The 20,285-nt window shown below is 40.8% G+C and overlaps 1 protein-coding gene across 2 annotated transcripts; it reads right to left on the bottom strand.

Annotated features, from left to right (window-relative positions):
* Window positions 1-17,643, bottom strand: LOC126392513 (fucolectin-4-like). 2 transcript variants are annotated; one of them, XM_050047939.1, is made up of 6 exons: window positions 17,595-17,631; window positions 5,645-5,712; window positions 4,154-4,439; window positions 2,567-2,721; window positions 1,032-1,311; window positions 1-846 (listed from the first exon to the last, which is right to left on the bottom strand). In XM_050047939.1, exons 2-6 carry the CDS (start codon window positions 5,706-5,708, stop codon window positions 696-698), a joined length of 936 nt encoding a protein of 311 aa, XP_049903896.1. In that variant the 5' UTR covers window positions 5,709-5,712; window positions 17,595-17,631; the 3' UTR covers window positions 1-695. The 2 variants fall into 2 exon arrangements, with proteins under 2 accessions (XP_049903896.1, XP_049903897.1); XM_050047940.1 differs by lacking the exons at window positions 1-846; window positions 1,032-1,311; window positions 2,567-2,721; window positions 4,154-4,439; window positions 5,645-5,712 and adding exons at window positions 10,769-13,918; window positions 14,136-14,415; window positions 14,865-15,019; window positions 15,505-15,787; window positions 17,267-17,334 and having other exon boundaries at window positions 17,595-17,643.
* Window positions 17,644-20,285: the final 2,642 nt, after the last annotated feature.

Raw genomic sequence — 20,285 nt, forward strand, 5'->3', positions numbered from 1 at the left:
GATTTATTTCAGCAATGTGACATAATATTCATCTGCAGGGTGTGACAGTACAAAAAAAGGTGATTATTAGAAATCAAATCTTCACTTAGGTAAAAAAAAAAAAAAAAACTCAACAGCTTTACAAAATAAAATATGATTCAAACAAATACAAAAGTACAAAGTTCAGACAAAATGTCATACAAATATAATCACAACAACCTCCTGCGACCCTGCGTCCTCACGAGGACATTACATTTTGGGTTTGTTAAATCTGTTGTCCTCGTCTGTGGACACTTTTCTGTGCCTTGTAGTGGTAGCAAGAACACAACACACATCTCTGCCAAGTCAGTCTGCAGCCAATCCCAAAACTAAAGTGGACAAGGTTTTTTTTTTTGTTCCTTTGTTTTTGTTTTGTTTTTGTTTATCAAAAGCCACTTCCTGTTCAAAGAGGATGCTTAATTTCTATGCTTGTCAGGTCCTTCTTATACTACATAGCTAAATAACTAAAGCTCTGGTCTCAGGAGGGTGTCACTGTAGGTTAAATGCCAAATGTCAAAAAGGTATGACAGTATGAAAAAATAGCTACCGCCCAGTTGCCAGTTTATTAGGTACACCAAGCTAAAACCAAGGTTGTCTTACACAAAATGTCCTGAGATTATTTATCTAAAGATTATAATGTTTTTTATTGAAACTGAGGTGTAGATTTAAAGGGATACCTAATCCAGTCTGGAGCCGTACACCTCCACCTCACACAGGATCAAGTGGTTGGTTCTTCCAGGAATGACGATGTTAACGTAGCGACCGTCCATCCCGTCACAGTGGAAGGTTTCTGTGAAACCTGGAGGGACCCTTGAGATCACAGTGCACCTAGCAGAAAGAGAAAATCGTTTGTCAAGTCGTTGAGTGATCAGTTGAATTCATACTGTACTGTTTTGATAAATATAAGTTACTGCTCATTATAATAAGGGTAATTGCTTTGTTCCAAAAGCAGATAACCAATAATCACAAACTCTTAGCTGCAGTAGTATGTTAATGAATTCACATTAAACTACCTGGGATTGTTGTTGCCATTGTTTTCAGGAGAATCTCCAATTCGGATCTCAGCTCCTTCAAGTTGCCTGCCAGCATCTCTGTAATTGGTGATGTTAACAGTAAACACTTTGTGGGTTTTGCCCAGGTCCACTCGCCACCAGGGGTTTAAGTCGTTGCCTGTGTGACTGCAGGAAGCCTGGCTCCAGAGGGTGTTACGATTCCCATCTATAGCATTATTTGCAATGCCGATAGAATGCAGTGATGACTGTGAGGCTTTTCCGTAGAGCGCCAGATTATCTCCTGCAGACAGAACACAGTTAAAAACATCAGCACTGATATATGGTTTCCTTGATGCTCTCTGCAAAACAAAGAGGCCCCAATCTGTGAATGTGTTGAGACTGAAATTAAAACTATTTGCACACTGTTGCCCTTTCCTTAAGAAGAAACTGCAGTAAGAGAGGATGCCTCCAGACTCCATGGACAAACATGTCTCACTTAACCCCCACTGTACAAAAAGTGAAGCCCAAATTTCCATGGATGTACAAAGAGAACTGGATACAACCTTAGAGGCGGGGCCACGTTCATTCCAGTGGAAGTTGCACAGTGGTGCATGAAGCCAAAAAAGCTTGATTTCCACAGCATGAAATTACCCAGGTCTTCTCTACCATGGTGCTCATGGCTAAGCGGCTAACTTCCTGTTTAGTGCTCCGCTAGTCTCACCACCAGACAATCAGAGATCTCCGCCTTCTGATAGTCTGGGGACACTCCTTTCTAAAGTGTGTTTAACACATCAGAGAAAACAGCCGGCAACAAAGCAACGCCTCATGCATTTTTGAAAAGGACACGCCCTCCTGGAAATGTGCGCTCCCCCTTTTCTCGTCCGCAAGGAGCTTGAAAATGAATGTCGAGAGATTTAACTCCGTTTTATCAAACGTGTGCTCAGTCCACAAGATTGTGGAAATGAAGGAGTTACAGCGACTTTGTTTAAAACTTTTAACGCAGGACAAAAGCCATTTTGTACCGCTACACGTGTTTCTTGTCGGACTATGTTTACAAGCACAAGAGTTCAGCGAGCCACTGAAGGACCGCCCTGCGGATTTACTATTGGTTCTGCAACATAGGGAGTTTTTTTTAACTCTGAAATTGTATCCGCCCATCTAAACACAAAATCAAGGAGAAAGACATCAGTCTTTAGTTAAGCAAAACGTCTAAAGACTGACTTATGAGTCTAGCGCTCTGCTAACTTGAATGAGGATAATATGATTTAATTGTGCAGCTCCTCTAGACTTTCAAAATGTTATCAGACCAAATGGATCAAATCCCATTTGTGATCTTTAAAAAAACTGTGTCCACTGATTCACAGACGTCTCTTTCCCGATGTAAATCTATAGGAAAAGTATTTTGGGGCCCAATGGCATCGCATGAAGGACATACTTAATCATTTTCTGGCATACTATATAGTATGGTAGTATGGGTATTGGAATGCACAGTTGGTCTGGTGCATCACTGAGAAAATCACACACTGTGTGGCTTCACCCACAGATTCAGTTCTCACCAGTTGGAGCACGATATCCGTAGACTTCCACCTCGCAGAGTGAAAGGATCTTTCTTAAACCAGGCAGAAACACGGTCACATAACGTCCCTCCACAAGCCTGGTAAAGGTAATTTTTAAAGACCTGCCAACTGGGATGTGATTAATTACTGCAGCCCTGAAACAGAAGAAGAGATGGTGTTAAGCAATAGGAAGTAAGAACACTGACGCTGTGGACAGGCGTGACGTGCTACAAATCAAAGTTGAGCTGTCCTCAACTTTTTTCATCACGCAAATGTCACGGTGAAGCATCGGCCAATCATGTGTTTGTCTGTAGCTGTTGTGTTATTTATTTAGTTAGCGGACACTATGCTAACTTTATGTGCATTGCAGTTTTCACAGGGACGTACAGTAATGGGCGGTGAAATGTGATGTTAAAATGGAGCTCAGAAATTGATCAAAAACAAAGATTTTTTTTAACAAATTCAAACTTTAGAAGACGATTATGTGGCAGGTCACACTGTTGTTATGTCGCTCATAGTGTGAACACAGCTTAGTCATCAAATTAAAAACATATGCAACTGAAACAGTTATTTGATTGCAGTTGAACTTTATGTTTCAGGAAATGAACAGGCATATGCCAACAAGAAGTCCAGTGTAGTTTTTTAATCCACAAAACTCATTCAGGGTATCAGGGAGTATAACAGCTACACTTTAAGTGCATGGAACCCACATTTTGAAAATGTAATAAAACTCCACTAATGCATTTCAAAAACGCCAGCACGGCTCGTCCGTCGTAATCCAAGTGCCCTGAAGCTGCAGCACACAAAACTGACTTGAACAGACATAATTTGGGGCGTTGGTGACTTAGTGGTAGAGCAGGCGCCCCATGTACAAGGCTGTTGCCGCAGTGGCCCGGGTTCGACTCCAGCCTGTGGCCCTTTGCTGCATGTCATCCCCTCTCTCTCTCCCCTTCACACTAGTCTGTCCTATCGATTGAAGGCTTAAAGATGCCCCCAAAAATATCTTCTTTTTTTTAAAAAAAAAAAAAGAAAAGACATAATTTACTCCACTTTTATAGCATAAATTCTCACCGTGGTCAGTTACGACGGACAAGCCGTTCTGACGTTTTTGAAATGCATAAGCGGAGTTTTATTACATTTTCAAAATGTGGGTTCCATGCACTTCAAGTGTATGGAAAAATACGGCTAGCTGTTATCCTCGGATTTTATTATTACTTTATTTAGCTCGTCATCGTCTTTTTTATTCATCAAGGAAAAAAAGGTAGTTGATGATAAATTTTCGTCATAGTTTTTGTCGACAACGTTAAAACTGTCACAATGTTTGCCCCAATTTACCCCCCAAAAAAAGGCAAAAAGTGCTCCTAAATTTTAGCTACCTTATGATGACCTGGAGGTGGGCCACATTTCCTGAAGGAAGGACCACCTCCACTTTAATTGTAAAAACTAACACCCTTTTATGAAATACAACATTAAACCTTCAAAGAAGAAGATTAGACGCAGTATCAGGATCTTGGTGGCTTACGTCTGCTAAACAATTTTCCTGGGGAAACCCTTTAGCCAGTTTATTAGGTCATTTCGTTCACTCACACTGGGTTTGCAGCACCGTCGTCTTGTAAAGAGTTGCCGATGTGAATCTCTGCCCCGTTGAGCCTCTCTGCACAGCAGTCTCCTCTGTTGGAGATGACGATGGAGGTGACAATGTAGGACTCCAGCAGGTCCACTCTCCACCAGGGGTTGGTCTGATTATCAGTGAGGGTGCATGATCCAGCCTCGTAGATAGGGTTACGGTTTCCATCAATAGCATTGTAGGCAGCACCAAATGCGTGCAATGTGCGGTCTGACTGGGTCGCTTTTCCACGCAAGGCCACATTTTCTGTAAATGAGACAATTGAAATACATATTAAAATATACGATAGAAAAATGTGTGTAAATTATCAAACCTCTTTTAAAAGATACACACTCCGCCCTTCTGATGTAAAGAATTACAGACCTGTCTCTCTTCTTCATTTATCTTTCTAAAACATTTGAGCGTACGCAACAACCGCACTCACAGGGTAACCTGGAGAGAATCTGTACAACCCGGTGGCATTCTGAAGTCGTTGGAATGCGGCGGTTGAGCAGTGACTTGTGGCGTCAGACACTGACGAAAGAAGCCATCCTTTAACGTCGGTATGATACACGGCCAGTTGCCGTTATAGTTTAATGGAGCGTGGCGGCGTCAGGGGGAAATGTAACGGGACAAGAATCAAAGTTAAAGCGGTGAAAGTCCAAGCAGGGTGGATGGGAGGATGGTGGATGGATCTAACAACTACCGACTCTCCCCAGGGAGAGCGGTGTTCGTATTCCGTAAGATTATAAACCCAAACCCTATTCTTTTTACTGAAACGTAACCACTTGTTTTTGTTGTCTAAACCTAACTACATATTTTTGTTGCCTAAACCTAACCACATGCTTTTGTTGCCTTAGCCCAACCATGTGCTTTTGTTGCCTAAACCAAAATACATGTTTTTGTTGCCTAAACCCAATCACATGCGTTAGTTGTTTGAGGTAAAAAAGATGGTTTGTAAACATTAAATTTCCTGTGAAAACAGAAGTGTATTTTAAAGGAAGACAATAGATGTAACAGGCAGAACTTGACACAGCATCCCAGAACATCAACAACCAACACACCCAGAGTACCTTTCACGCCGTATGTGGACATGGAAAGTCCATGACCAAACGTCAGTATGTGACAGGTGAGAATGTGTTGATCTGTAACCTCAGTGCTGGGGTACCTCAAGGTTTGGTTCTGGTACCCCTCTTCTTTTTTCTCTACACCAAGTCATTTAAACTCTGTTATTCACTTAGATGGTTTTTCCTATCACAGCTATGCAGATGACACCAAACTGAGTCTGAGTCGGATAATGTATTGATTATTAAAAGGAATTATCAGCTATTATTATTGTGAATTGCAAAATTACTCAATGACTTGACTCTAACATTTAGCTTGTTTTATGGATGTGCTAACAATAAGCACAATGTTTTTTTCAAATATGTTTTATAACAAAGATATCACAGACAGAGCCAGGTCATACTCACGATAGGTGTGAGCCGAGCACGTCCCCAGAAGGAGCAGCAAAAACGGAATTGAGCTGTGTTTCATTGTTCTGGTTGAGACAGACAACAGAGTCAATGACAGAATTACACTGAAGGAATAAACACTGTCATCATTATTAGTGTATGAAATTTTTCCCAGACCTACAACAATCTTTGATCTAGAAGTTAGATATCCAAACTGCATCAAAATAAAATAACTGTTAGAAGAAGAATAACTGGTGGAAAATAATAAACTAGTTTTAACTGTCAGTGCACAGTGAGCAGACAAAAATTAAATAACCTCCAAACTGTGTATTTAAAAGCATCATTATTCAACTACAAACACATACCTTGACTTTCAGAATTAATCCAGAAGAAGACGAGGAGCTGCTGTTTCTGTTGTGTTGATGAATATGATTTGATGTGGACCACACAGAGATATTTATGTGCACATCTTATCATGGCACGTGCTGCTGTTTGTTGATGATTTACCACACGTGAATTGTCTTTGTCCTTGTTAGTAGATAAGGCTGATTTCAGCTGTTAGATCAGGGATCAACAACTTTTTATGATGTTGAAGTGTGTATTGAATAAACTTGAGCTAAAACTTAATGCAGAATGCAAACAGCCGTAGCAGTAACAGTAAATATGCAGTAAAATCTATTATAGCTTCATTCATTCATTCATTCATCTTCTAACCGCTTCATCCTCTTGAGGGTCGCGGGGGGGCTGGAGCCTATCCCAGCTGACATCGGGCGAGAGGCAGGGTACACCCTGGACAGGTCGCCAGACTATCACAGGGCTGACACATAGAGACAGACAACCATTCACACTCACATTCACACCTACGGACAATTTAGAGTCACCAGTTAACCGAGTCCCCAATCTGTCTTTGGACTGTGGGAGGAAGCTGGAGTGCCTGGAGAGAACCCACGCTGACACGGGGAGAACATGCAAACTCCACACAGAAGGGCTCCCACACCCGGGATCGAACCCGCAACCCTCTTGCTGTGAGGCGACAGTGCTAACCACCACACCACCGTGCTGCCCTCTATTATAGCTTAAAGAAGTTAAAAGGCTTCAAAGAAAAAGGATATTTATGTGCACATCTTATCATTGCACATGCTGTTGTTTACTGATGATTTACCACAGATGAATTGTCTTTGTCCTTGTTAGTAGATCAAGATGTCTGGTGCTTATTGTCTTTATTAGGTACACCTTGCTAGTACCAGGTTAGACCCCCTTTTTAATTCTTGGTGTCAAACATTCCTTAGAGATTTTGGTCCATATTGACATGATGACATCACACAGTTGCTGCAGATTTGTCGGCTGCACATCCATGATGAGAATCTCCCGTTCCACCACATCCCAAAGGTGCTCTATTGGACTGAGATCTGGTGACTGTGGAGGCCATTGGAGTACAGTGAACTCATTGTCATGTTTGAGATGATGTGAGCTTTGTGACATGGTGCGTTATCCTGCTGGAAGTAGCCATCAGAAGATGGGTACACTGTGGTCATAAAGGGATGGACACGGTCAGCAACAATACTCAGGTAGGCTGTGGTGTTTAAACCATGCTCAGTTGGTACTAAGAAAATCTCCCCCACACCATTACACCACCAGCAGCAGCCTGAAGCGTTGATACAAGGCAGGATGGATCCATGCTTCCATCTGAATGTGGTTTTTCCAATCTTCTATTGTCCAGTTTTGGTGAGAAAACCCGTGTGAATTGTAGCCTCAGTTTCCTGTTGTTAGCTGACAGGAGTGGCACCTGGTGTGGTCTTCTGCTGCTGTAGCCCATCTGCTTCAAGGTTGGACAAGGTGTTGTTGCTTCAGAGATGGTCTTCTGCACACCTTGGTTGGAACCAGTGCTTATTTGACTTCCTGTTGCCTTTCTATCATCTTGAACCAGTCTGGCCATTCTCCTCTGACCTCTGGCATCAACAAGGCATTTTGGCTCACTGGATATTTGCTCTTTTTGGGACCATCCTCTGTAAACCCTAGAGATGGTTGTGCTGAAAATCCCAGTAAATACCAAAAACCATGCCAAGTTCAAAGTCACTTAAATCACCTTTCTTCATCATTGTGTTGCTCAGTTTGAACTTCAGCAGGTCGTCTTCATCATGTCTACATGACTAAATGCATTGAGTTGCTGCCATGTGATTGGCTGAATAGCTATTTGTGTTAACAAGCAGTTGAACAGGTGAGCGTGTGTATGTGTTTAAATATGTATATATATATATATATACATATTTAAACTTTAAATTGTTTTTTTGTTTTTTTTAATAGGCTGTCATTTGTTTTGAAAAATGTGCCACGTGTATCACGTGCACTGTTACTGTCAATTCCCGAATAAATACAGTTGAACTTCCTGTTCAGATAAACACAAAGATAAAACAGTAAAATAAGAGAGCATTAATGTTGCAGATTTGCTGCCAGCTGGATCATATAAGGCTCAACTTCCTGGTTTGATTAGATAATGTGTGAACTTTGCATTCTCAGGCGTGTTATATTGATGTTGAAAAGACAAACAAACAATGAAGAGCGAAACCATCTGAGACCAAAACATATCACCTATGAATCGCTTTTAGATTTTCATTCATTTTCAAAATAAACCAGTTTCACTGTGTTGTATGTCAGAGTTAAGACATTTAGATTAGATACATACGTTTTCCTTGTTCAGATGAATTCAGTTTGAATTCTGGTGTGACCGTGACTGTTTAGAAAATGAGTCGTCTGATTCCACATTTTGTCTTTCAGTCTTCACTCTCGAAAGGTCAGATACTAGCGAGCTAACAACAGTAACACCTGATAGTTACTGTAAATATTAAGTAACAGCTGATCTCTTTATAAGAAGTTGTTTGTGTGGTGCAACCTGTTTTTAATTTAGTGACGAGTAAAACTCCATTTAGTGAACACTCCGTTGGATCATATTTATGAAAAGGACTCACCTTGAGGCCCTGATCATGTCAGCTGATACTGTGGTGTACCAGTGTGTATATTATCATACTCTCAAACAAAATTACAACTTTAAATTAACTCAAAACAATTTCCACACAATAAACCAACAGCAGTGCCTGTTTTTTTATAGTTGGTAATGCAGCTTAAACCACATGTACTGACCACTTTATTAGGTACACCTGTTCAACTGCTTGTTAATGCAAATAGCTAATCAGCATCATAGCAGCAACTCAATGTGTTTAGGCATGTAGACAATTAATTATACTAACAATAATTCAATTGTAAGTAAATTAATTCAACGTTTTTTGGAAAATCCCCAATTTTCATAAGGGTTTTCACACTGTTATATCGATGTGCACATCTTATCATCACACATGCTGTTGTTTATTGATGATTCACCACAGGTAACTGTCTTTTTCTTCCCTTGTATGTACACCAGGCTGATTTTGGGCATCAAGTTAATTTTCATGACATTTTTTTTTTTCTTAATTTTGTGTCTTTTATTTTGTCTGATATAAATCATCTTGGTAAAACCTTGAATTGCTGCAGAATGCGAGTCATTTTATAAAGCTCAGTATTGAGTTAAAACTCGTTTACTCTGGTTACATTTATGATTTGTTTTGCTTTTATAGGCTGCCGTTTGTTTTGAGAGATGTGCCACACATGTCCTCATTATTTACTGTCAATTCCCAGATAAATACAATTGTACTTCCTAGTCAGACAAACACAGAGATAAAACAATAAAAATAGAGAATATCAATGTTGCTCTGTTGCCAACTTCCTGGTTTGATTAGATAACGCGTGAACCTTGCATTCTCAGTATTGTAATATTAGCCTCAGCCAACAGTGTGTGAATGGGTGAATGTGGCTGTATAGTGTCAAAACTTTTTAAGTGTTGAAAAACCAGAAAGGTGCTATACAAACTCTGCATCCAGGAGCAGTCTACTATCAGCTGACATATAAGAGAGCCATGCTGTCTATATGTGCAAAATCTAAATCTGTTCACAGCCGAACAAGCTGTCAACACCAATGTCGCCACAGGATGGCGCCATCTTGACCGTCACACACACATGAACAGTACAGTAAATGCTACATTCTTTTATTGTTGAGTAAATAACAGTAACACAGAAATATCTCCAGGTTACATTATGACATGAACGTTCATCATGTGTTTTCCTTTTATAGGCTCCTTTTGTTTTGAAAAATGTGCCACGTGTGACCTCGTATTTACTGTCAACTCTCAAATGAATACAGTTGTTCTTCCTGGTCAGATAAACACAGAGATATAACAGTAAAAATAGAGATAATGATGTTGCTGACACGCTGCCAGGTGGACCATATACAGCGGCGTGTAAAAGTTTGGGCACCCTGGTCGAAATTTCTTTACTGTGAGTAGTTAAGTTAAGTAGCAGATGAACTGCTCTGTAATTAAAGATGTTCAATATTTTAAGATGACTTTTTAATTTCAATCTTTTACCGTTCCAAAATAACAACAAAGTAAAAGAGCCTGAAGCAAAAGTTTGTCCACCCTGCATGGTCAATACTCAGTATCACAGCTTCCAAACACTTTTTGTATCCAGCTCAGAGTCTTTCACTTCTTGTTTGGGGGATTTTCACCCATTCATTCTGCAAAAGGCTTCTACATGTAGCTCTGTGAGATTATTGGGCCGTCTTCATACACTGCTCTTTGAGCTCTATCACAGATTGTGAGTGCTGTGGCAAAACCTTCAGCTTGTGCCTTTTGAGGTGGTTCATTGTGGATTTGAAGGTATGTTACGGATCATTGTCCTGTTGTAGAAGCCATCCTCTCTTCATCTTTAGCTTTTTTACAGATGCTGTGATGTTTGCTTCCAGAATTTGCTGGAATTTAACTGAATCCATTCTTCCCTCTACCTGTGAAATGTTCCCCGTTCCTCTGGCTGCAGCACAAGCCCAAAGCATCATCCATCCACCCCCGTGTTTAACAGCTGGACAGGTGTTCTCTTTATGAAAATCTGCACCCTTTTTTCTCCAAACATACCTCAAAGTTCTTTTCTAATTTCATCAAACCAAAGGACTTGTTTCCAAAATGCATTTTGTTTTCATTTTCAATTTTATTTTATTTTATTTACACAGGACAGGAATTAAAAATAACATTGTGTGTTACAGTTAGAACTGGCCTGACACTATGCAATAAAAACACATCACAATACAAAATAAAAACAGAAACAATTATCAGAGGCAAAACAGCAAAATATAAGCAGCTACATAGACAATGCAGAGTAGGGAACATAAGTGGAGCGAGCAAAATTGGTAAGGGTTAGGTTAATTATGTTGATGTTGAAAAGGCAAACAAACAATGAGTGAAACCACATGAGACAGAGGAGGAGAGAAAAGGTCTGTAATAGTTTGAAATATAACTGAAGTGCTGAACATGTTTGTTCTCTGCACACTGATGACGATTGACATGGATGAATATAACTACATGAAAAATGATTGATCGCAATGTATCAGCTGAATTAGCAACATGTCCCCTTTATGGTCTGATGGTGCGCTTTTTTACACAATGCCACATTTTTTATAAATGAGAATTTAAATACGCATGAAATGTAGAATAAACAAACGTTAACCTGTTAGTCAGTATTCATAACATTTGGCCAGTCAGATTACAGTTATCTGTTGTTGCTGTTTGAGGCAGCACTGAAGGACCGTCTACATGAGCCGCTCTCCTTCTGCTCTCTCTGCCCGGTTAGTGTCAGCTAACACAGCAGCAGCGGCAAGCATCCAACACCGAGCCATTAAACAGACCGAAAAACTCACACTGACACAGAAACAGCTTGACTCTGTTATTAAACCTGTGTGGTAACATTAGCCGTTAGCTAACAGTTAGCCCTGTCACTGTGACTCTGTCCCAGGTGTGGAGCTCACACTCCTGCAGCAGTAGTCTCATGCAGCTCTACAATGAAATAAGATGTTACCATAGCTGCAGGAACACATTCTGTTGGGGTGGGTGATACCAACACATTCTCATCTCTAGTCGTCACATATCGCCGCTTTGTCAGTGGATGTTCACGTCTACATGTCACATGCCAGATATCCTCCTGCATCTGCTGTTGACGCTCCGGTACAACTCTACCAACGCCAGGATGTCACCAAAAACACATGTTTAAGTTTAGAAAAAAAACATCATGGTTTGGTTCTGCATTCATACAGGAAGGGAACACTGATCTCCCAGATTACAGTCCGGGGTTTGTTGGATCCATCCACTACCACTTCTATCTGCCTTATAGGGACTTTTCAGCTCCTTATATTACGTTGTTACTGGCAGCATTTCAAGCTGATGCTGTCCAGTGACATATCATACCGCCACTACCACTGCCGTCTGACCGACCAGCATCATACCATAGCACCATGAAAGGTTGTGTTTGGCTGCGTTACAAACTGACGCCACCGGGCAGCGTATTATAGCGCTGTGAAAGGTGGCTTGACACCAAATCACTGACAAAGCCGCAGTATTCAACCACTATTGAATAAGACCAGGCTGGCGATAATTCAGGGCCAGAATCACCAATATCGATACCAATACAATACTTTTTATTTTTAAAACTGGCTCTTTATTTTATTTAGGGGAAGGCAGTGTGTCATGATCCCTCGGAGGCTTTGACTGCAAACAACTAACATACTTGGAGACGAAGATCGATAATTTGGAGAATTGTAAGAGGAGGAGGAGTTTGCGTGTGTTTGGTATCCGAAAAGGTGCCGAGTGTACTTGACTACTGCTGGATTTTGTTCATGACGTGTTACCAAAGTGGTTGGAGTCAGAGCATGTGAGCGGAGCGGGTGAAAATTTCCACTCCTCGCTTGCAGACCTGTCACTTTGCGTCGTACTACCCTAACCTGTAATCTTCTATTCACAAATAAAACATGAGCTTGGTAGATTCTCTGGGGAAGCCCTCTCCCCTCTCCCCACAGTTAGGGACCGTTCTACACGGTACCGCTGTTGGCAGGGTGGAAATAAGTCAAAGTGTAGAGAAGATGGACCAGGTTAAGCGGCTGACCCCCGGGGAAGCCCTCTCGCCTCTCCCCGCAGTTAGGGACCGTTCTCCAAGGTACCGCTGCTTCTCTTCTCAGTTTCTTTTCTGAAGTACACAGTAAACTCCATAGTTTTGAAAGAAAATAGTGTGGGTGTGCGCAGGTGCAAAGATGCATTCTGGGTGGGGCATGAGCGACCGGAGCGAAATTGGAGCGAGAGATAAGGCTCCGCTCCACCTTTTTAAAAAAATAGCCGCTCCTCGCTCAACACAAAATCCTTCTGCTCACATGCTCTGGTTGGAGCTCAGCCTGGATCGGTCTCCGGCACCACTGAAACCAAACCAACACAGAGAGGTTCTTTTTCGCTTCTGTAAATTTCAAAATAGAGAGACTGTCAAGAATTTTTCAGTGGAAACGATGAGGCAGTGCCGAGAGCTCAACACAGCCAGAGAGCTGTTCACTGAGATGGGAATATAATGGGAATTCAAACAACCCTTGAAACGCGAGATTGGTCTACAACAGCAACAGGAAGGTGCTCCTTTTTTCCACACTACAGGTGATGGAGGAATGTCATCATGAAATACAGACTACAGGATGAACACTGTATTAAACACACATCTCTGACCTCATTTTATGCTTGAACACCAGTAACAAGGATGAACTAACACTACAGATGAGGCAGACACTGCTGTAGTGTTGGCATCTGATGGGAGTGAGACCACCATGTGCCCTGCACCTTCACCGTCAGGTGAGGGAAAGCCTGGTGTGCCAACAACAGCTCAGCAGGGGTTGTGACACTTTATAGTTTGTAAAGTCACAAAGCTCTAACAGTTACTTAATACAGTTTGTGCCAAATGATCTTAAGTCGTCTGGTAAATTTTGTCATGCGTTTGAAATAATGAGTATCCTCACTATGAAATATGTTAAAATTGTCCTCCTGCGCTGCAGGAAAGGGTTCAGCTCAGGGTGAGCTTCAGGGGTGCTGAGCAGAAGTTAACAGAAAATGAATGGACTAATTGCTAAGTTGTGCAGGATTTACAGGAGTTGGCTAAATCAGAGTTAATTGCTACAATCCCGGAGAGGCTGATGCTCATCAGCTGAACATCTGCAATGTAGTGTAATGTCATTGTTAGAATTTTTAAACCTCCTCGGACCTAATCCAGCCTGGAGCCGTACACCTCCACCTCACACAGGCTCAAGAACTCGGCTCTTCCAGGAATGACGATGTTAACGTAGCGACCGTCCATCCCGTTGCACTGGAAGCCTTCAGTGAAAGCTGGAGGGATTCTTGAGATCACAGCACACCTAATAGAAAGAGAAAATACTTTGTAAACTCGTTGAGTGATCAGTTAAATAAGTACTCTGAAAAGGATGTCTCATTTTCATTTTGAGTTTTAAAGGTAGTATTTTAGTGAATAAGTTACTGCTTAGTTATAATAAGCATTAACAACCCAATGATAGATATCCAATAATCACAAACTTTTAGTCGTTGTAGTATTTTAATGAATTCACATTAAACTACCTGGGATTGCTGTTGCCGTTGTCTGCAAGAGAATCTCCAACTCTGATCTCAGCTCCAACAAGTTGTAAGCTAGAATCTCTGTAGTTGGTGATGTTAACAGAAAACACTTTGTGGGTTTTGCCCAGGTCGACTCGCCACCAGGGGTTGAAGTCTTGGTTCGTGTAAGTACAAGAACCCTGGTTCCAATAGGTGGCACGATTCCCATCTATGGCATTATACGCAATCCCATGCGGAAACACTGACGACTGTGTGGCTTTTCCGTAGATCGCCAGATTCTCTCCTGCAGACAGAACACATTTACCAACATCAGCACTGATATTTAGTTTTGTTTGATGCTCTCTACAGAACAAAGAGGTCCCAATCTGTGAATGTGTTGAGACTGAATTTCACAACTGTTTTCTTAAGAAGAAACTGAAGTAAAAGAATGAGAGGTCATGGAAAGTTGTGAAGATGCCTGTTGTTTATTTTGATCAGCACTGAAAAACGTAAAGGATGCACCAGCAGCTAGCAGTAGGAAATGCGTGAACTTTGTTTTATGTAAGTCTCCATAGTATGGAAGACAAATGTGAAAATTTTAACTTTTCATTCATTTTTTTCAAAACAAAGTAACAACGTGCATGTTTTTTTGCCTGTTTTCTTCACTCAAATAAATGCAGTGCAAACTCTGGTCTGGTGCATCACCTAGAAAATCACATCTTGTGTGGCTTCACCCACATATTTAGCTCTCACCAGTTGGAGCACGGTACCCGTAGACTTCCACTTCACAGAGTGTAAGGACCCTTCTTAAACCAGGTAGAACCACAGTCACATAACGTCCCTCCACAAGTCTGGTAAAGGTCATTTTTAAAGACCTGCCTGCTGGAATATGAGGAATTACACCAGCCCTGAAAGACAGTGAGAGAGCAGTGCATGAATATGTTTATAACTGCAGTAGGCTCATTAAAAGGTATATAGCAGTAAGAATTAATAAAATAATACCAACACTCAAAATTAACAATGACAGCAATATAGTCCACGACGAGCAGCGCTAAAATCAACCTGCGTAGTTGTCCCTCCATTGTGACATTAGAAAGTGTCACATTTATCTTGCAAGTGTACTCTTCTTCAACGTTTGCTTTACTTCCTGGATTTTTCCCACATGGAAATTCTGACCAATCAAGAGCAGCTTTCTCGCACAAGGCATTTGATCTGGTCCACTTGTAAATGCTGCCGTGAGAACACGAACCAACTCTAGGCAATTATACAACTTAGTGACAAAAGTAGTCCCTGATTCAGACCAAAGGAGACGACTCTAGGTCTGAAAGCAGCCTGAATGGCTAAAGTTTCCTGAGGCAAACCACGTGTTTAAGAAGTCATTACGTTCACTCACACTGGGTTTGCAGCACCGTTGTCTTGTAAAGAGTTGCCGATGTGAATCTCTGCCCCGTCGAGCCTCTCTGCACAGCAGTCTCCTCTGTTGGTGACAACAATGGTGGTGATGATGTAGGACTCCAGCAGGTCCACTCTCCACCAGGGGTTGGCCTGTTCCTTGGTGTGGGTGCATGATCCAGCCCCGAAGTCAGATTCACGGTTTCCATCAATAGCATTGTAGGCAGCTCCATGTATGGTAACCCGGTCTGACTGGGTCGCTTTTCCACGCAAGGCCACATTTTCTGTGAATGAGAAAGTTGAAATACACAAAAAATGCCATTAAATACTCACCGACATGTGGATGGAGAATTCTTATCAGTATTTTCACTATATTACCATATATTGTTATGTATTAAATATTTGTTCCGTTACACCATTATTCAAATTTGTTCATCGTTTCCTAAGGTCATATCTAGCTTGAACTACGCTGCACTGCCTCCACAATCTCTAGTGATACTACTCTGCTTCAACTGTACCCCTAAGCTTTCAGAAAATGTTCACAAATACAGACAAAATGAACGCAGAGTAGGGACGGAAGGCTCTGTCTGTCTCCCTCTCCATAGCTAACATTAAGCTTTAATGAACCCTTACATTTATTTTAAGGTGGCGCCCTCTAGTGGCCATAGTAATTATTACAGGAGCAGAGAAGGAAGTGACGTGGTGTAGCATAAAAGCGACTAAGTCTGTATAATGTCGTACAAATATTGACAAAGTCTCTAGAAGTGGGCGGAAGGGCTGGTGAATGGGTCAAACAAACAGTGGACTTTAACCCAGGAGACAGGTAGCCTGGTATGCTAGTATGTGTACTATGCTATGCTAGCACATATGTAACGTGTCTTATGCAACACATGTGACTTCACATTGGTCACGTTACGTACTGACAAAAATACATATTTAATGCCAGACCATGTGGTGTTTCCTAAACTAAACCAGGTAGTTTTGAAGAAGAACTGTGACTGTCTTATTACTTTAAGGACATGCTTAAACTGAGACCGTTAACATTAATTCGCAAAACTCTACTTAAAAACCTAGTTCCGATTAAACACTCAGTCTCTTTTACCAGCTGGGTGTAGCTATACATTTTGACAAATAAATGCCTATCTCAATTAGAGGCCTGGTCTGGTTGCCAAGCAGTTCATTTTTACAGAAGTTCTTTGGATGAATAAAATCAGATTCTTGACCTCCCATTTAAGACAACATTAGTTAGCTGTTCAGATATCATATACAAATAAAAATGTTTAAACTTTTGTTAATATGAAGATGCTACACATTGTTACTGTGAATCAGTTCATTTTTCTGAAACCATGCGCACCAGAGAAAACCGCAAGTCATTCAGATGTACGGGCATGAAGAAAAAACAAGTGGTGACTCCTCTGAAGCTGTCATACAGTCAGAATATGTGTCCATTCCTCAGTTATCCCGTAAGTTACTCATATTCCTTTAGTCCGTAAGGTTCCACTGATCAAAAGAATAAAAAGGGTTTTTCATAAAAAATGATGTCACAAAATCACCTCAAACATGCACGTCTTACAAGCTGAGATTTTTTTCTTCTTCGGCAGATGAATGTGAAAACAGTCCTCGGTGTTAAACACTGCACATACATCACACTGCACAGTGAAGCTCAAACATCCAAGTGAGATACAATAAGCAGGACATATTTTGAAGTGGAAGGGGACTTTAATATTTTATAGATATCACAGATAGAGCCAGGTCATACTCACGATAGGTGTGAGCCGAGCACGTCCCCAGAAGGAGCAGCGAAAACAGAACTGAGCTGTGTTTCATTGTTCTGGTTGAGACAGACAACAGAGTCAATGACAGAATTACTCTGAAGGAATAAACACTGTCATCATTATTAGTGTATGAAATTTATCCCAGACCTACAACAATCTTTGATCTAGAAGTTAGATATCCAAACTGCATCAAAATAAAATAACTGTTAGAAGAAGAATAACTGGTGGAAAATAATAAACTACCTGTTTGTAGTTTTAACCTTTAACCTCCAAACTGTGAATTTAAAAGCATCATTATTCAACTACAAACACATACCTTGACTTTCAGAATGGATCCAGAAGAAGACGAGGAGCTGCTGTTTCTGTTGTGTTGATGAATATGATTTGATGTGGACCACACAGAGATATTTATGTGCACATCTTATCATGGCAGGTGCTGTTGTTTATTGATGATTTACAGACTGAAGACTTGCCTTTGATCTTGAAAGATGTAGATAAGGCTCATTTTGAGTATCAAGAAGATCAGGGATCAGCAACTTTTTATGTATTCCTATTTATTTAATTTAATCTGGCGCTACTTTTGCAAGATTCCAAAAATACATACATACGTATACATACTGCAGCTTTATGTGTAACAGGGTAAAATATCCGTCAGTAATGCGTTTATTTATAATTGACCCTTTGCCCCTGGACGCCGATCATAACGTAGCAACTCAATGTTTAACTAACGTCTGAAACCTGGCACCTCTTAGCCTTCACAAGTGCATCACTATTAGGTGTGCTAGGTCATCCAGTGGGCCAGATTGGACCCTTTGGCTGGCCGGTTCTGGCCCACTGGGTCGTATGTTTGACACCCCTGATCTAAAAAATCAGCACAGTTTCAAGTTGGACGCCCAAGATTAGAGTCATCAATCCAGTATCAGACCAAATATCAGATACTGAAATAAGTTATGACGTTGAGTAATGGCTGGAGAAGTGTTTATGCAGAATGCTATGATGTTGACCTTTGACCTTTTGGATATTAAATGTCATCACCTCATCATTTTATCCTGTTAGAAATCGTGTGTAATTTAGTCACAGTTACCCTATTAATTCTTGTGTTATGGTCAGAATCATGTGTTTTGAGGTCACAGCCTTGAACTTAAACCTTCTACCACAAAATTCTGATCAGCTCATTCTTGAGTCCAAGTGGACATTTGTGCCAAAGTTGACAACACATTCTCACTATGACCTCGTCACATGTTGACATTTAGACATGGACTTTCCATATGACGTGCACGGTACCCTGGGTGTGATGGTTGTTGATGTTCTGCCTGTTACATGCATTGTCACACTAAGCTAAAATGACTGTTAATAAGCCAGTGTGTTCCCAACTACGGTTCAGCTGTCACTGAGAGAGAGGTAACACGAGGCAGAAAAAGTACATAGAAGTTTATTCCCCCCAAAAAATCAACAACAACAGATCGTACTTCCTGTAGCAAACCTGTAGGTTGCTCCACACATGCTGGTTTCTGCCTCAGAGTCACAGAAAACAAGTCATTTATGATTTATGATCATTTATGGTAACTGCTCGGCCTCAAGCTATTTACATTCAGTTATTTCTCTGTTAACCATCTCTAACACTCCTTCCCAGTTTTCCTTCACTGCCTCTTCATCTCCCACAGAAATATTAAGATATTTCAAACCATGTCTTTTAACCTGGGTGAACCAAAACACCAACGTCCACCTGCCAAAGCCTCACTTTTTTCCCCATCTAACTTTTGGTGGTGAAATATTTCCAAAATCAGTCGCTTATTTTTTTCTAATTAACGAAATTTCCTCCTGTTTTTTTTTATATCACGATCACCACCATCAGCTGATAAAACATACTTTGTGTTGCAATCAGATTAAAACACACCATCTATACGAGAGTATATTTTATGTAACAGTGGCTCTATTTAAATAGCATGAAGCATTCCTCACATGGGACAACCCTGCTGTATACCTCTACAAGGAGAGAGGGAGAGACAGAGTTTATATGACAAAGACACTCAGAGAGACAGAGTGTTCTCACCACAGTGTTTGTATCGGACTGAAACTTAAAGCACCAGCAGAATTCTTCAGAAACTCCAACGACACAACAAATTTACAGCAGAAGAAAGAAAAAAAACAAGAAAAAAGAAGAAGGGTAAGAAGACAGTAGATGAAGAGTTGTTTAGATGGAGGATCTGTGCAGTGTGAGCGGTCTGGATCCTCTCTGGGTGAGTTTCACATTAAACAGACACTTAATGAATAATAATTATAAATCTAATCTGTCTGATTAAATAAACAGATTTAAATCAGTGAATCACTGATTCAAATGTTAAATTCACATTCTTGTTTTTCATTCATTTAAAAGAGACACGGTTTGTTTAAAGTGGACCTATTTTCAGGTTCATACTTGTATTTAAGGTTCCTATTAAAACATACTTTACATACTTTAACGTTAAAAAAACAAATTACTGTCATCATACTGTGTGTGCTGGAACACCTGTATTCACCCTCTGACTAAGTCGCCTCTGACGTTTTAGCACCTGTCTCTTTAAGCCCCCTCCCGAAAAAGCCCAGAAGTCTGGCACACTGTGACATCATACTGTAGCCAGAATTTTTTTAAAAACTGTTGGAAACAGAGTGTTGAGAATGGGAAACCTGCGGTTTTTGCTCAAAGCGATTACTTCTACGTGTGTTTACTTAATTATTTGAAACTGTGGCCCCTTTAAATGACATCCAACATTGTAAGGGCTCATCAGTGCTTGATGTTAGACTAGTCCATACCGATTGAGTACAGCATATCATACCATGACTTAGTCATACCAAAAATTAGAGGAAAAAAACACCAACATTGGTCCACAGGGGGAGCCACAGCGATCGGTCGCATTTTAGCCATTTTGAAGCATTTTTCTGTTGTTATAGCGCCACCCAGTTGCCAATGAGAGGTAAATTTCTCCAGTCACCTTGAGGCGTCCTGTTCTACATATCTACCAAGTTT

This window comes from Epinephelus moara, chromosome 6 (genome assembly GCF_006386435.1).
Source record: "Epinephelus moara isolate mb chromosome 6, YSFRI_EMoa_1.0, whole genome shotgun sequence".
NCBI lineage: Eukaryota > Metazoa > Chordata > Actinopteri > Perciformes > Serranidae > Epinephelus > Epinephelus moara.

Bases quoted from the DNA above. Each gene is read 5' to 3' on its own strand.
- LOC126392513 (XM_050047939.1), bottom strand. From the start codon at position 5,708: ATGAAACACAGCTCAATTCCGTTTTTGCTGCTCCTTCTGGGGACGTGC. The intron at 4,440-5,644 runs GTGAGTATGACC...TCTCATTTACAG, and splicing joins GTGCTCGGCTCACACCTATC to AAAATGTGGCCTTGCGTGGA. The intron at 847-1,031 runs GTAGTTTAATGT...TCTTTCTGCTAG, and splicing joins AATGGCAACAACAATCCCAG to GTGCACTGTGATCTCAAGGG.